Source organism: Fundulus heteroclitus, chromosome 20 (assembly GCF_011125445.2).
Source record: "Fundulus heteroclitus isolate FHET01 chromosome 20, MU-UCD_Fhet_4.1, whole genome shotgun sequence".
Taxonomy (NCBI): Eukaryota; Metazoa; Chordata; class Actinopteri; order Cyprinodontiformes; family Fundulidae; genus Fundulus; species Fundulus heteroclitus.
Genome location: NC_046380.1, coordinates 23,994,758 through 24,012,013, shown reverse-complemented (window position 1 = coordinate 24,012,013; position 17,256 = coordinate 23,994,758). Strand labels below are relative to the sequence as shown.

General features: G+C 38.4%; 1 protein-coding gene across 1 annotated transcript; it reads right to left on the bottom strand.

The window, feature by feature from the left end:
• Positions 1-120: 120 nt before the first annotated feature.
• On the bottom strand, positions 121-5,730 carry sec61a1 (SEC61 translocon subunit alpha 1). The gene is made up of 12 exons (XM_012863826.3): positions 5,593-5,730; positions 4,908-4,975; positions 4,752-4,817; positions 4,128-4,206; positions 3,899-4,030; positions 3,693-3,802; positions 2,873-3,026; positions 2,609-2,769; positions 2,318-2,515; positions 1,000-1,191; positions 826-902; positions 121-380 (listed from the first exon to the last, which is right to left on the bottom strand). Exons 1-12 carry the CDS (start codon positions 5,597-5,599, stop codon positions 194-196), a joined length of 1,431 nt encoding a protein of 476 aa, XP_012719280.2. The 5' UTR covers positions 5,600-5,730; the 3' UTR covers positions 121-193.
• Between the last annotated feature and the right edge of the window lie 11,526 nt (positions 5,731-17,256).

The window sequence follows — 17,256 nt, the reverse complement described above, 5'->3', positions numbered from 1 at the left end:
GCAGCATCCTATTTGGGCTCAGATTCCTGAAGGTTCCTTAAATGTCCTTAAACAGCTGAGCTGATACAGTTCATGGATGTAAAAAAAAAAGAAAAAAAAAAGAAAAAATAATCTAAACAAAAACTTAATAAAATAAACCCAACAGAGAACAGCCTAATAAAATCTGGCAGAAGATGGCAGCATAGCAGCTTTCTTAGAAGAACATGCTCGACATGCTGCCAACTTCGCTTTGTTCCTTCACAAAGATCTCAAAGTACTGATAGATGATTGTGACAGCCAGCAGGATGCCGGTGCCAGAGCCGATGGCGCCGAGGAAGTCCGCCATCACCGATAAACCACCGATGCAAAGTCCACCAAAGGCAGCAGCGGTTGGAATGTACCTAAAAAAAAGTTATTTGAAAATTTACATTGTTGAATAAATGGTGGCGAGTGCATTCATGAATCTTTATGAATCCACAGCATTTCTTTGACTTCCCTTTTGTTTACAGTCTAGGTTAATCTGAAAAAGTTGCTTTGTGCCTCCAAAGAGCCATGATCACCAATTGCATGTTAATAATTATGTATCTTTGTATAATTTTATCCTTAGTTGATAAAATAGCCAGTTTAATCAAACCTGTGCACTCAAACATTATTCTAATCATTAAAGCTGTATTTCAGGGAATCATTCAAAGTTTGAAAAAGAAGAGTTCAAATGAATCATAAAGAGATTCATTCCCAATGAACACATCAGTTTTTTTTAAACTTTTATCTACATCTAGTTTCTGAAGTTGAAGAAAACCCTAAATAAATCCCATGAAGACGGCAAAGTGAAAGCCTTGGTTTTACCTGTTGAGTTCATGAACCATTGAGGTTTCTCTGTGTCCTCTCATCACCATCTGCTGCTCCTTCAGCTGCTTCGCCACCTAGGTGGTGATGAAGAGCAGAGCTTGAACACACGGCGTCTCGGGGAAAACAAACCCACACCTCCGCCCGCTTGGCGGACGGCCGCCAACCACTTACGTCTTTTGCAGAAGAGCCGGAGACTTCAATCCAGGTTTTGGAGAAAAAGGCGCATGAGCCGAGCATGAAGAAGATGTAAATGAGTGCGTGGACCGGGTCCTCGAGCACAGAACCAAAGGACTCGGGAGGAGAGAGGTAGTAGCAGAGTCCTCCGACTGGATAGGCACGGGCTGGGCCGCCTGATGTTGCGTCCTAAGATCACGAGCAGGTAAAGAGAAATTTTACTGAAGAAAAATGGCCAAACATCTAGAAACAGTAATAGTAATAATGTAACACAGAAAGTCCTTGGTCCCTATAATTTATCCAGTGTTCAAAAATCTTGATTTTTACTTTACAGACACCTGGAAAACATTTACCAGCTGGGTTTTATCACCTGTGTGTCCAACAGATCAGTGAGGGATCCATGAATATAAAAACTATTCAGCAAAACGGGTGGAGCGATTTGAGTGAGACCATAACCACACAGACAACATATAGCAGCTTTGAGGGCATCTTCATGAAGGACTAGGAGAGAGGCATCTTTGCTGATTTGATAAAAGTTTATTTCTAACCTTCAGCTTGTAACTTTAAAGCAACCAGCCTCTTAATTTTAGGCCCACGAATAAATGTGGCTGAGATGCCTTGAAGATTTTGGTGTGGATATAAGACTTTACTGCACATTTTTCCTTTTTATCTGGCCGTTCATTGGGTGGCTTCATTGTCTTGACCTTTAATTTGAAAACCTAACGTCCCCATTAGGTTTCCCAGCAGCTACCATGACCACAGGCTGAGTTTGTGATACTGAAAGCATCACTAAACTTTTAGTTACCACGATAAGCCACTAAATCCTGCTTTGGGTTGAAGGCCCCGTGTCTTCAGAGAAGCTCTCTGCACAGATTGTGCTGCTGGTCTGGTTAAATACCAACGGGGAATCTGGAATGCATGAAAACCGATTTTTGAAATGAAAGCGGATAAAATTCAAGCTACCTCATCGAGATCAGCTCTCAATGGAAAAACCCGAGTAGGATCGCAGGATCCAACCGAAATTATATAAAAGGAGCATCAGAGCCAGGATTTGGAGAAATATCCTGCTTTCACACGCGGATAAGGCTGATGTCACAATTTTAGCATCCAATAAAATGTACAATATTTTAGTCTAAAATCTGTGATTTGGAGCTATCAAGTTTTATCTTTTAGCTTTTGGGTAGCAAATATTGGTTCTTATATTAATATCTGAGCCTGTTACATTTTAATTTCCACAATACATCTTAACTGTATAATTTACGTTAATGTTAAAGACAGAAACTCTGCTGACGAGAGTAACCAGTCAGGTACTTACAGACCATGTCCCAAGCAGATTAACCAGGAAGTTGCCGCTGAAGCGCGTGGAAAGCATCTGGGAGATGACGTACAGGTTGGAGACCAAAGCCGACTGCAGGATGATGGGAATGTTGGAGGTGTAGAAAAGCTTGATGGGGTACGTGTTGTATTGGCCACGGTAGCGAGCCGACTTGATGGGCAGGTCCACTCTGAATCCCTGCGGGAACGATTGAAGGTTTTTGCTTTGTTTTAGACGAGGCTCACTCTCTTCTGTGAAATCAGCCACACCGGCAGAAGGAAAGCAACCCACCTGAAAGTATATCACCACAGCAAAAACGAACACTGTAGCGATGAGGTTCATGAGGTTGGGGAGGTTCTGCCTGTAGAAGGCCTCCCTCAGCGCGCGCACTTTGTCCGTCCTGGTGGCGATCAGGTGAAAAAGAGCAATGACTGCTCCCTCGAACTCTGTGCCTGAAACACAAAATTACAAAAATCATCATAACTCTGTAACTTACTCAGAACAGAAAAATGAGCTTGAGAGCAGCCAGCAGATGAGTGCTCTGCGGTCGCCTACCTCTCCCTGTGTTCACAGTGGTGGGACTAAAGGCCTTCCAGACGATGGTCTCACAGATGTTGGTGGCGATGAAGAGGGAGATTCCTGACCCGAGCCCGTAGCCCTTTTGGAGCAATTCATCCAGGAGCAGCACGATCAGCCCGGCTACAAAAAGCTACAAAAGGAAAAACGACCAACGCAGTCAGTGGGAAATCCGCTGCTGGAGCGATCGACTCACATTTCTTTGGAGAATCTCATCGATTTATTCACGCAGTGACTCAGACCCTTTAGATCAGGTAGAGGTTAAGGTCTGCATGTTTACTGAATGTGCCACAGACACCCTGATAAGAGTGTATTGGTATTATAATTATATAATATAATGATAATTATTATAATCATAGCTAGAATTTAGATCTATTTCATGAAGTGCCAGCATAGCTTGAACTTTCCACATTTTGTTACATTATGGCGACAAATTCCGGTGCATCTTATTAGGATTTTATGTTATAACTGCTATCTATCTTCTGAAAGCAATTAGTTGGAATAAATATTATTTAGGGGTATCAAAGTGAAGGGGGGTGAATGCAAATACATACCATGTCCTCAGATTTTTATTCGTACCACATTCTAATTCACTGAAGTCTCACGTTACAATGTGACTAAGTGTGGAAAGAGAAGCTCAAGCCGCATGAATAATCTTGCAAGACACTATCGGTAATTTCTGCTCTAAAAATGTCACTCATAATGCAAACTAAAAGCTTGTTTATCATGCATATGATTCTTTTGAAATGCTTTAATCTGTAAGAAACACTTGTCTTACACTTGTTGTGTGTGTTCTCACCTGAATGATGATCAGCAGACAGATTCCAGCACCCATCTCCGACGGGTCTCCATACATGCCAGTCATCACATAAACGATGGCCTGGCCGATGGTGATGATCATCCCAAACACTGAAAGCATAAAACGGTTAAATAACCAAGCAAAAAAAAATAAATAAAAAAAATAAAAATACAATTTAAGAGCACAGCTAGATCAGCGTTTCATACATTTCTGAGCTCCATTAAAGAGTGCTCTGTCCTTCGGGGTGTCTCCAACCTCAATGATCTTAGCTCCGGCCAGCAGCTGCATTATCAGGCCTGAGGTGACGATAGGCGAGATACCCAGCTCCATCAGAGTACCTAGAGGGATATACGCTTGTTAGCTCACGTCTGCATGTTTACTGAAGGTGCCTTTAGTCTTTGATCTTATGTTGCTTAGCATGGGTTTGACAGATACCTCTATTTGAAGCCAGAATGACTCTCATCCAGTAGAATGGATCTGCTGAGTCTGATGACATGATGCCAAAGAGGGGAATCTGAAGCAGCAGGATTATTAAGAAAGACTTGATTAGTTCTGAGTAGATCATCTTAAAATCCTGTTATTTAACAATTTCTGACCTACAATCAGAGCAGGAAATTAGCATTTTCCACTGATCAGATGGGGGTACTTTATATGGCATAGAATTAGTGTCAAATTTAGCTTGGTAAAAAAAAAAAGAAACTTAAATAAAGCTACTAATTTTTTAGTAAAGTTAGTTTTTAACATAATTGAAAAAACTAAAAATCCAAATAGCACAATCAATTAAATAATTTTATTTTTATATAATAAACTGGATCTATGGAAGCTCCTAATTGCAAACGGTCTACAAATGGGGCATATGGAAAGACATATTTAGGCATAAATAACAAGTTTACCAATTATTAAGTAACTACATTCAAATTAACCTGTTACTTGAAGAATCAAAGATTTAGTTATAAAAAAAAATAACCACAAATCAGAGCAGTTCGCAGCAGCAATTCAGAATAATCAACTTCTACATAATAAATGTTAAATACCGAAAGTAATTTTTCCTCCACTTACCTGGCAACACACAAGAAAGATAAAGAGGGTGATTGCAGTCCATAGCACCTTTTCTTTGAACTGGATCTGTTGGTCAAACACATTGTGAGAAGTTTAAAAAAAAAAAGAGGAAGCAGAATAAACCAAGATAAAGGTCATAATGATCAAAATAATCACCTTTCTCTCAGGTTTCTGGATCTCTGGCAGCACCGCACAGAAGGGCTTTATCACCTCCAAGAATTTAACTGGAAACAAGCAAACAAGTTTTTTTTTTTTACTGGGAATGATAGGTGGGGATGACTAGGACGTGGCATTGAGAGGGGGGGGGGGGCGGACTCAAAGGGAATCTGAATGGACAAAAAAAAAAAAAAATACTAAATATAATAAAACATTTATTATGGCGGTGTTTCTATCGGTTTTACTGCTATTCCTCCGTGCCACATGCTTGTAGTAGCAGTACATTTTATAGACAGAGCCACAGAGATAGCAGCGGCTCTGCTATGCGTCGTCATCACTACGCTGTCAGTGTCTTTGAATGAGTGGTTAGCTCCCTACAAGGTTTCACGCTAACTCGGTCTACACCGACACTTTTAAATGAAAATGAAAGACGAGAAACGGCTTTTTATAAAGGCCACCAGCTGTCTGGTTCGTTTTCACAAATAACTTCAAGTCGGAAATGTTTTATAACGGCGCAAAAAAAAAAGAGCAACAGTTCACACGCTAGCTAGCATCGTAAGCTAAAGTGAACCCTGAGAGAGTGAGCTAACTAAGTTAGAAAAGAGATTAAACAGCGACATGAGATTTCATTCAGAGACTAAAGGTATCAGTCTTAAAAAAAAATAGTTCAAACAGTTGTACTCACTGCCCATGATGTCTCAACGATGGACGTATATCCTTATTTCCCCCCAGTGAAAATCAGCTCGGAGTGAAGCTCAATGACTGACTGACTGAGCCGCCTGGAGGAGGAGGGAGAGACACGTCACCGTTACCGACACGGAGCCCAGAGATTTAAAGAGACAGTGCCGATTTTAGCGACTCCGCTCCTGCATGAAATGGCTCTACTGCGGGTTTTCAGTGGGTTAAAAGATCAAGGCTGTGTTCGTAGTTTTTTTTTTCCTCCTCTTTTTAAAACGGAAGTAGTATCACCGCATTAAGCAACGTGGAGGCGCTGAGGTTTAGCAAAGAGAGAGCAGGACGTAATGCACTTCTTCAAAATCTGTGCTGTAGATAACAATCTTTATTAAAGAGCAGGATCACTCTATTTAGAAAAAAAACACCAAGAACCAAAGTCCATGATCCAATATATATATATATATATATATATATATATATATATATATATATATATATATATATATATATATATATATATATATATATATATATATATATATATGACTAGGGTCACAGGTTAAAAAATAAATAGGATGTTTTATGTAATAAAATGTATGCATGCAATAATGAAATGCTTAGATTTTTTTTGTTTGCTTGTCCTATGTTGCAGTAAATCATGAAACAATTTAGCCAACCCATAAGAATCAGTGGGTGGTCCTAACACTTCTTTACATGGTTGACCTCGAGATGATTTGTAAATGATTAATGCCTTTTTGATGAGCCTCCATGACATTTTAAATTATTTCATTAAATACATTATATATATATATATATATATATATATATATATATATATATATATATATATATATATATATATATATATATATATATATATATAAAACATTGACAACTGTATTATAACATTTCAAAACGTAGCACCGTTGCCTTGCAGCAAAAAAGGTTCTGGGTTCGAATCTCAGCCTGGGGTCTTTATGCTTGGAGTTTGCATGTTCTCCCCGTGCACGCATGGGTTCTCTCTGGCTTCCTCCCACAGTCCAAAAACATGACTGTGTTGGAAGTCTGTTATTGTTAAGATATTTTATGCTTTGTAATCACAAAGCATTTAAGTTTATTACTCTGAACTTCTGAAAATCCTCGTGTGCAGCTGTTAAGCTCACATGTCATTGTGACCTTCGAAGCAAACAGATGTTTGATTCCCTGCAAATGTTATCTCATGAGGAGGAAGGAAGAGACTAAACTTTTGAACATGGAGTCTGGGAAATAAAGAACCTTGGCAAAGTGTTGGGTGGAGTGTGGACAATAAATACTGAAACATTCTCTGTATTAGTTATTTCAACTTAGCTCCATGTGGTAGAGGCTGTGTATTTTGTACACTTTGTTTAATTCTTTGGCCAAGATAAAAGACCTGTGTATCTTAGCAGGATGAGTGTCTGTCGTTTTGCTTTTTACTAAGGTGAATATTAGAATTTCATTGAGTGTGTGTGCACGGTTGTTTGACCTGTCTCTGTTGCTTTTGCGACCTATCCAGGGTATCCATGCTCTTGTCCAATTGCCTATGGAAATACCACCCTCCCCAATTATAGTATATTGACAATTTAATAAATACGCAATTTAAGAACTTGTGTTTAAATAAATTAAAATTTAATTCATTGTGTATTTAAATCATGCTTAATCATTTCAGTATTTAATGAAGGCTGGTGCTCCAACATATCATGAAATAATTTAAAATGTCATGGAGGCTCATCAAAAAGGCATTAATCATTTACAAATCATCTCGAGGTCAACCATGTAAAGAAGTGTTAGGACCATCCACTGATTCTTATGGGTTGGCTAAATTGTTTCATGATTTACTGCAACATAGGACAAGCAAACAAAAAAAATCTAAGCATTTCATTATTGCATGCATACATTTTATTACATATAACATCCTATTTATTTTTTTAACCCGTGACCCTCAATAATAATAATTTAAAAAACTATGTTGTCATAACTTGCAATTTTTTCAACAGTAAAAAAAAATAACTCTGATTTAACAGAAACAAACACATAGTACATCTCTGACCATCTCTAAGCTCTTATCTGGGTATCCTTTAAAAACTTCATGGATCATTGCATCTTAAATTGGTCTTGTTTGTTTTCCTTAATCTAAGCAGGCCCTAATTATTCTCAATGTTTACTATAAGCAGGAATTAGATTGTCTTCAAAGTGTCAGATTGAACTTGGATGTCTGTAATTGGCCTTGTGTGCTGCGTTTTCTGTAATACATCAGAAAGAGAGAGAGAGAGAGAGACAGACAGAGACACAGAGAGAGAGCAGCCTTAACGCTGTGTGTCCACCAGATAGCAGAAGAGACCAGAAAACCATCCGGTCATGGAAGCACAGGTCTGTCAGACACTAAGTCAGTGAGACTGTCAACACTCACACACACTACAGATTGACAAAATAGCTGCTAAGCTTGTGTGTTATTTTAGACAGCATCAGGCAATTAGCCTGCAGTTCAAACATCTCCCTCCCTCAAGCTCAGAAGATTTACACGTTTTGTATTTGCTCTGAACAGCTGCACGTTGAAGCTATAAGCAACAAGAGGGTTGCATCAACGGTTGAACAGCTGAAGAAGCAATGCATCACGAGCACCGCACATTATTTCTCGGACAAAGTGTAACAGAGTTTCACTTGCAGAAAGAACATTTCTCAATCTTGGAAGTATCTAAAAAAGAACAACTGTGGTTTGAGCTTTAATATAATCTGTTTTTACAACTTTACAGTTCATTAATAAATTCAGTGATTGATCCCTGTTTACATTACTTTATTTCAAGACGTGTCAAAAAATGTGTTTGTGTTTTGATCAATTTGGATTCAAATTTGGAAAATACGCATTGAATTAGATTCATTGCAATGCCGTATACATTGTTTGTCACTAATAAACAAGCATATCACTCAAGGTATTTGGCTTCAGATACGTTTTTGTCTCTTTTAATGTTTAATTCTTTTGTGCATTCTTCCTCGCTGTCTATGACGTTTTGAATGAAGGACCAAGCCTCAGCCCATGGGATGTGGCTGAACCTTTTTCTCACCGAACACATTTCTCACACAGGCGGAACACAGATAGTATAACAGACACTGGGCTTTTGGAGCGCACATTCAGCTTTCTGACTTTTGAGAACTCCCGGGTCACCGGGGAGAAGATTAAAAAGGGTGCTCCTCTGACAGAACGGGGCAGACTGTACCTGCAGATTGGTCCATTGACACTTTACCTATCTCATTTGATAGGTAAAGTGATGTTCACAGGAACATTGATATCAGTTATTTAGTCTAAAAAAGAAGCGGATTAACTTGCAACAGCTCTAAATGTCAGGGCCTTTATATTTCAACTGCTGTAGAAGTAGATAAAGGAACCAAGGGTCAAGAACTTAAAGGCTCAACGCTTGTTGTAGACTTTATTGCTTCAAAGTAACATCAGCTAAAAACAAAACAAGAATCAGCAAAATAAAGTTTTAACAAGCGTTTTTTTTTAAATCACATAAACAGAAATAATTCTGCTTCATACACCCTGTTGATGTTAGTTAATACAATGCATCAATGCATCATCAATAAGATGTTTTCACCTTCCAACATTCTATGTGACTATTTGTCAGTGTCAACACCTCTCCAAATCCATTTCTCTTTTCTTAAAAACTGAAAGTGAAACATGTTTTGCAAGTTTACAAATAAACTGATGCATAGTGGGTGGCGAGCGAAGCAGATAATGAGCCCAGCTACAACATGTTCGTACATCAAAATACGTGTAACACGCAAATCTGAAGAAACCGAAATCTAGTTTGGGCTGTAGCCTTTTAGGGGTTCGATGGCCAACAATACTGGTATTCTCTTTTTTAATAAAAAGTTGTTGTTGTTTTTTTGCAAAAAGAATATTTTTGACGTCCAAAGAGATGCCAGCCCAAAGCACTGTGGCTAAATATGCTTTTAGCTAAATTCGTAGCATTAACCAAAATGCAAGCTTTAGCATTTAATCTAGGGAAACGTTTCTTCTAGGTAATATGTAAGAATTCTTTAATAAACATAACAGCAGCTTATAAGATAGCATTTAAAATGCAAACATTAGTTTTTAAATGCAAACTTTATCATGTAAGCTATCAAAGGCAAATATTATCTCCTATGCTGAATTTGGGTTATGGGCGAGTGTCTCTAATATGCTAGTATGTACGCTAAAATTTACTAATATCATGTAACCTAACAGTTTAGGTGGCTGCTATGCTAACAGTGTGGCTATGCTATGTTAGCTAAAATGTTAAGGTAATGCAATGCAGTACTTTCCATTTATTATGGCAGGCAACAATAGTAATATATCACAATTAAAGGTTTTACTAGGCACTACCGTACCTCAAGTTAAACAATTTCAACTTACCTCAAGAGGCAGAGTTACACATCCTCGTCAAAAATATTTAAATGTTAAATTTATTATACCAAATGTGAGGAATGAAAAACCAGACTAAAGGAGACCATTACTTTAAAAATTACATTTTACTCATTTCTGAATTTCTTGTAATGTGTGCCATGGCCTTATTTTCAACCTTCAGGGATATAAATTTCAAAACAAAAAAAAAATCAGCAAAACTATTGGAAAACAAATTATTGCAGTGTACATAGAAAACCCTCTAAATTATCTCCAAAAACCCTCCAAATTATAAATTAGGTTTCAATCTCCCTTTTACGAGTTCAGTTACCATAAGCCCCAGTTATTTCAGTCTCAGACAGGAACTGTAATTTTGTAGCTGATAAATATTATTTTATTTGACCTCCCACGTCACTTTCAATCATTGTTTTCATCCTTGAAATTCACATCCTTTTACCCAACTAAGGAGAGTTTCAGTCATTTGTTAAAGATGATAGATAAGATGGAAACCCCCCTGTTTCCACCAGTGACATCAAAAGCACAGCATCTAAGAGTAATTATTGCTGTTCTGTTTGTTTTTAGCCTCTGGGTATGTGAAGTGAACAGATGATCAGGCCTGAGGAGTAAACAAACGAGTGGGGATGGTGGTGAGAGGAGTGAATCTCCAATGATTTCTACTCTCTACAGGATATTACTATGTTCCCTGTCATGTACTTTGGCCACTGTGTTGAGCGTATGGTTCCTAGAAAGAGAGGGGTGGGGGTGGGGTGGGGTGTGTATGGAAATGTGTGATATGTAGAAAAGAAAGCGGGTGGGGATAGAATGTCACAAGATCACCATGAGACCTGGGAATGTGAGTCACTCCCTTTTCCCGTCAATCCAAGCTGCCAGACAAGAACAACTTCGGCAGAATGCTGTTGAATCAAAACAAACTTCCTACGACTTCTCTCTCTGGTCTTTCACTACCATGCATTTCGTTGTCTTATGAATCCATTAAAAAAAGTTTAAATTTGTTTTGTGCTGATAAAGGCGAACGTTTACCATGGTGCTGCTTCTCTGACTTTGCAGGTGATTAATTTGATATATTGACAGACCTGACAAACAGCATTTCCATGTCATGTTTATGACTCAGCTTGACCATCAATGCTCAGGGATTCCTGCTCGTGTGTTCATGGAGGATTTAATTGTGTCCCGGTAATCCCCCACGGGGGTCTCCAAACAGAGGTACATTGTGTCCTCGAACTCAAGCTCGAGGTTACATAAAGATCTAAAGTTCAGAGGCCTGAAACATGAAACAAGTGGGATTCACTTTCCCCTAGTAATTGCCAAGTCAGACTCCACAGTGATTTTCTTGAAACAAATTAATCTTGATTAATTTTGCAATACCATAAATTACACTCAAATATCTTAATACTTTAGAGGAACGGCACAAAAAAACGGGCCTCTGTGTCACTTTATAACCATTCACCAGGGGAACAGGAAGTCATATGTTAATTATGAAACATTCTTTGACATAAGTAATGACTTAAAAGTCAAATATAACTTCTAATAATATTTACACTCATTTTAAAAGAGTTGTTTTTGGTGGTAATAATTGCTGCACCACTGTTATAGTAATAAAATAAATATTTCTTTGAGTATGATTTTTATTCCTCGCAGAAAAAATCTTGTCAAGCCACCAGTTGGATGTTTCACTGTGTTAGACGATGCTACTTTTTGCAGATGCGTACTATTACTATACAATACAAAACAAAATTATCACTGTTATCTAAATGCCACAATAACAGGAGATAAAATCTATTCGATTTGTTTCACTACTTTCTTCAAATTCAGAAGTTTTTCATACAATAAGATCACTGTGCATTTAAACAATTTTTGGAATAATAGTATCATAGCCTTATAAACTTCTGCTTAATTTCAGCTGCATGTATGTCACAGAGCCTTCTGTATATTATATTCAACAGTAGTTAATAACAGAGATTAAGCTCTGTGCTGTCAGCTCAGAGGGCTAAATGTGAGCCAAAACAGTGGCAAAATACTGACATTTAGAAAGTGTTTTGTTTGCAGTTTTCCACGTCAGGGCAGTTCTAGGGACCAAGAATATCTTTAGAAAAGGACACCGCTATTAATCAAATACTTGCTGAGGCACTTGATTCTGGGTGCTGCAATGTAATCAAGGCTAAAAGGTTTTTGGGCCAAATCTAGCTTTAGTCCAACTCATCTAGGACAGAGAAGATCAAGACACTGTGGAGGAAATAGTTTCACAGAGCATCTAATTTCGATGAAGCACGTCAAACCTCGAAATAGCCAAGTGGGAAGCGGCTTTCTGTTTTTGCTTTCGTCTTTCTTTAATCCAATAACTGTGCCCAACTCAGCCTCGGTGTAACTGGGTTACATAACCTGTTTACCCTTTTTACATCTCTCTTTACCCTAAACATAAACCTATGCACCACGGCCAGTGAAACCAGCAGAAAGATCTGCTTCTTTGTCAGAAATACACAGCTTTCTGTTGACAGTAATATTGGACGTGCACCACGGTAATGTTAAAATGCACAAGAACGTCACACAACTACAGTCTTCTCATACAATATCTTTGTATGAGAAGATCAATAAAGAAATTAAGTTTATTGAAATCAAACATTATAGTAATAAGTATTACCTGGTTTGTGTTTTTTTTTTTATCGGAGATCTTTCTCAGTGAGGCTATTTAGCACAAACCCCTTTACAAAATCCCTCCTGCGATACAACAGAAGGGTTTGGAAATGGACGACGGTGTATCCTAAGGTGAGCTGCATCTTCCACTGACTCATCCTGCCCTCCACCTTACACGTCTTAATCCACCTACGAGTGCTGCTGTTATGTCAGGGAAAGAGTTGGGTGTCCCAGCGGGTTCGAACATGCAAGTGGAATATTTCAAAGCGGATTAATTGCCACAGCTTTAACCAGCAGCACACCAGCACAATCCCCCCTGACCTGAAAGCCACAACACAAGACGACCACAACAGATGACCGCTCTTAACTGGACTGCTGTCAGCCGACTTAATCCAGATTATTCCAGACTATGAGCTGGTGTACACTCATCGTTCCCTTTGGTTCTTGTGTCCCTGTCTGGGCTATTTTAAGAACACATCTTCTGTTCTGTTTGCTGGCTGTGGGGCAAATTGAGTCTGCGCTGCTCAGAGAAGGGCTTCTCTTCATCAGCATGAAAACACATACACACATATCACGCCTACAAGCACTCCAGCTTTGCGTAACAGCAGATAAATAAAGTTTGATGGTAGTCAGAACTGTCAGCACCTTTCACATCATTCATTCCCCCCTCGGAAAAAATAGTTCAGAAGTATCTCGGTTCCTTTTTGCAAAGAGCAGTTTATCTGTTTGCTCTTTGTTTAAACCTATGGATATCAAACAGTGTTACAACAACCACTTGGGCTGCCTTTTAATGGTACTCATTTACATCTGAAGCCTAGAACTGCCCCTTGCTAAATCCTCAAACCAAAGCTAGCCATGTTCTGGTTAGAAGTTAAAAAAAACAGAGAAAACTACTAAATAACCCGATCAGCAACCAGGCTAACTGCAATTTATTCATCAACATGTTTACAATGTAAAAGATTTACTGAGATGAAAACATGCAAACTTTCATATGCATGTCAGCCATGTTGGATTTTAAATTTGGAGTTGGTAAGAAATTTCCGACTTTCCCGCTTTCAGTTGACTTTTATGAAGTTTTCTGTTAATTTTCCAGATTAAAGTTCGTACTATTCAACTTTTTAATCAAAAATAGAGAACATAAACTACGTCTTTCAAACAATCACACAGTGTGTGAGTATAAGAATTTTTTTTTTATCTATTTTTGTAACATAATACAACAATCTGAAAACATTTAAGTCTTGTTGTATGGCCTTTGTTGTATCTATGTGCTAATAGAGCACACCATATAGACTTAATCTTGGGGGATGGCCAATGAGATTAGTAAAATGTTGAAATACGCGGATTCAAGTTGTGGTGGGCTCTGCTGGTTATTTCCTGATGTTCTGCTATGATCGACTTCCTCCTTAAACAAAATCGATTCTCATTAGTTATTGCTGCTTTCATAAAGATGAACTCCTTTCACAGTCAAACTGAAAACAACAGCAACAAATCACAGTCAGAAACAGCTTTGATGAAAAGTAACATGCAACTTAAAAAAAAATAGAACTTCTGGGTTTTGGTGTTGCTCATATATTTCTGTGTGAATATATAAAACACCTACTCTTTTTAAAATTCTAAACACAGAAAAGAGTGAAAAAGAGAGCCATGAATGCCTCTGGATTTGTGCAGGATTAACAGGACTAATAAAGCTCTCCATTCTACGATGCAGATGTCAACCCTTATTCCCCCTCTTGTCTGGTAAAATAACACATTCACAAAGATTTTAAACTTTACCATGTTTGCTTGCTTTAAAAAACAAAGAATGATTAAATGGTTTATTAAACATAAAGATCAGTGAGATTTGTTCGCTTTTCTTTTCCCCAACGGTTCTTTTAATTTTTGAAAACTTTCAGAGGAGCTACAGCGAGTGTTGAGGCTGCCCCTAAAGGCCTGGTGGAGATAGATGACATTTCCACGCTTCCCATGTTAATTTAGAGTTTAAACAGCTGCTGATGCCATGACACAACCCCTGTGGGAAGCGGAGAGAAACGAAACAAACAGTCCGCGACACCACTGAGGAGTTACACAACACAGTTCCTATTTACTCACACGAAGAAAAAATATCTCTTGAGATCTTTTATTGCTTTATCTAAGAAATTCAGGCCCTTGACCTGAATATTGTGAAACTTTAAGGAACATTTTTTTTTCTCTTGTATAACAGAAGCCAATGAGTTCAAGAAGCGTATACCCACCGATCTAACTACCTAATTAACTCAAGTAGGTAGAAACAATAGTAATGTATAAGGATTTAAAGGTTCCATCTGATGGTAAAGTGACACATTTCAGCGGATGTTCATTAACTATCCAGGGTTGAAGTTTAAAGGCTGATGAAGTGCCAGCAGGTACCTAGAGTTAAAAATGGGTAATATAATCCCGGCTGATATGAAATCGGGCCATAAACTGTTGGAACAAGGCATTTAGGTTATCATTGTCAACGTCCAATTAGCTCAACTCAGTGGCTGACGTGTGTTCATGATCTTTCAAGCCAGTTTCAAGGAGGCTTGCATAATACGCCGCTGCTGCTGACGTCAGTGCTTGAACTTAAATGACACCTTTTGTCCTTTCGTCAGCTATAAACCCTGCTCTTGCTAACACATTCCACAAACATTTGCACCTTTTTTGGGTTCAAACTGTTTGCACTATTTGAAATTTGAGGCAGTCAGTCGTACATTTGAACGAACAAGCCTCAAACCATTGTGATTTGTGGCAGCTGGAAGACAAAACCCCGGCCTCTGCAGAAGGTTATTTACAGCCTATAACAGGTTGTCTTACAGGTTTATCCTTTATTTAGCATCATCAACATCCTGATCAACATAAACCAGAATCCATGTTTCTGCTGAAGCATCTCCACAGCATGGCGCTGCCACCATCGTGTTTCGTGGTGGGGACAGTGTGTTCAGGTGTGCAGTGTTATGGCCATCATGCAGCATTTTGCTTGATGGCCAAAATGTTCTGTTTTGCCCCATCTGACCTGACCTTCTTCCACATGGTTTGTGACCAACTGCATCAACAAATGCTTTTCTTTTCACAGATTTGTGGAGTTAATGACCAGCCGTTGTCTTGTCAACAGATTGTTCCACCTGACCCGTGGATCTCTGCAATTCCTCCAAAGTCCTTCTCCTTCCACCTTACAGTCATGCTCAGCTTCGTGTTAGTCCGTCACGTAACACTCTACTAAGATACACTGGAATCTGTGGTTGTGTCATGTGGAGGTGTGGCATGGATTCTATTTAGTGAAGGTCCAATAAGTATCTTGGTTTACTCCAGATGTCAAAAATATAAAACAAATTGTTGCAACTTGTTTTACAGAGACAATAATTTGAGCGAATCCTCTCATGTGGATGTTAGTTAACACATCTTTAATAGAATGGTGCTGCACTTGGATCAAGAGATTTCAGTTTTCCATTTTTTTTATGCTGTTATATTCTTTTACACTTTTCTACTTACCAGCCTTACCGATCTGTTGAGGACGTTCTTCCCCCACAGACTAATTCCTGATAGATTAGGTGCCTGACCACCAACCACGTCAAACAATATTATGAGGTACAGAGAAAGGATGGATTTCTCATCTGAGAATACCATGTAAAGCAGTGGTAAAGCATGACTATCATTCAAACCTTTGATCCCCGTGTAATTTATTTTATGGCTGTTTAAACACACCTCTGCTTTTCTGCTCCTGTTTGAATTATCTTAAGCTCCAACTAACTTTCTTTTTGCAGCTGGATGCGCCACATTCTAGATAAGGCAACTATTTTCATTATTCTCTCCCTCATGGGATGTCTCATGCAATGCAAGGCATCATTTGCAGCGGGATACCTTGTAAAGTCATTAGTCTGCAGGCAGCTGGAATGACAAGCAATCTGATAAAAAATTTGCACAACCCTTGAATGGTGAAATGCACACCACCACATTGTAATATAAGACATCACATGTGCCATGCAAACACACAGAAACAAGTCAGGTGCTTTTCTCCAAATAGGCAAATAAGTATGCATTCAAGTATTATCAGAGCAAGACTATTCACACAAGCTTTTACATGAAGACAGGTGTTTATTTTGGTGTCACGCGAGCTTAAACTGGTTTATTTGCAAAAGTATTCACACTCCTTGAAATGTTTCTGATATTTTTTCTTTCATTTTCAAGGAGATTTTTTTCTCTGATTTTTGTTTGTTTTGCTTTATTTTGTCAAAGCATTCAAAAAGCCATTCAGTATTTTAAACAGTCAGAAGACCCTTCATATTTTGGATAAGAATATAATGCCATAGAGATCCCAAAAGATTTTACTTTCACAAGTGGAGCATTACTGCTTCCGCTATGGTGTTCCGCCTGATTTATATATGCATAAAGCTTAATTGGATTTTATTCTGAGACTATTTCATGTTCAATGGACACAAAAATAGAATGGTGGAAGAGAGAAAAAAAGAAAGGATGAGACAAAATGCTAAAAGGGTGAGAAGGTGAAAAGATAGAGGAGCAGAAAAGGAGAAAACAAGATAACATCCTTGGAGTCTGCTTCTACACCTGCAAAGAAAGATATAAAAAGAAAAACAACACTAACAGATAAAGTGTTTCAGGTGCAAACAA

Coding starts and splice junctions, on each gene's coding strand:
- sec61a1 (XM_012863826.3), bottom strand. Junction 4,031..4,127: donor CATTCTGGCTTCAAATAGAG/GTATCTGTCAAA, acceptor ATATCCCTCTAG/GTACTCTGATGGAGCTGGGT. Junction 3,803..3,898: donor CTTTAATGGAGCTCAGAAAT/GTATGAAACGCT, acceptor TTATGCTTTCAG/TGTTTGGGATGATCATCACC.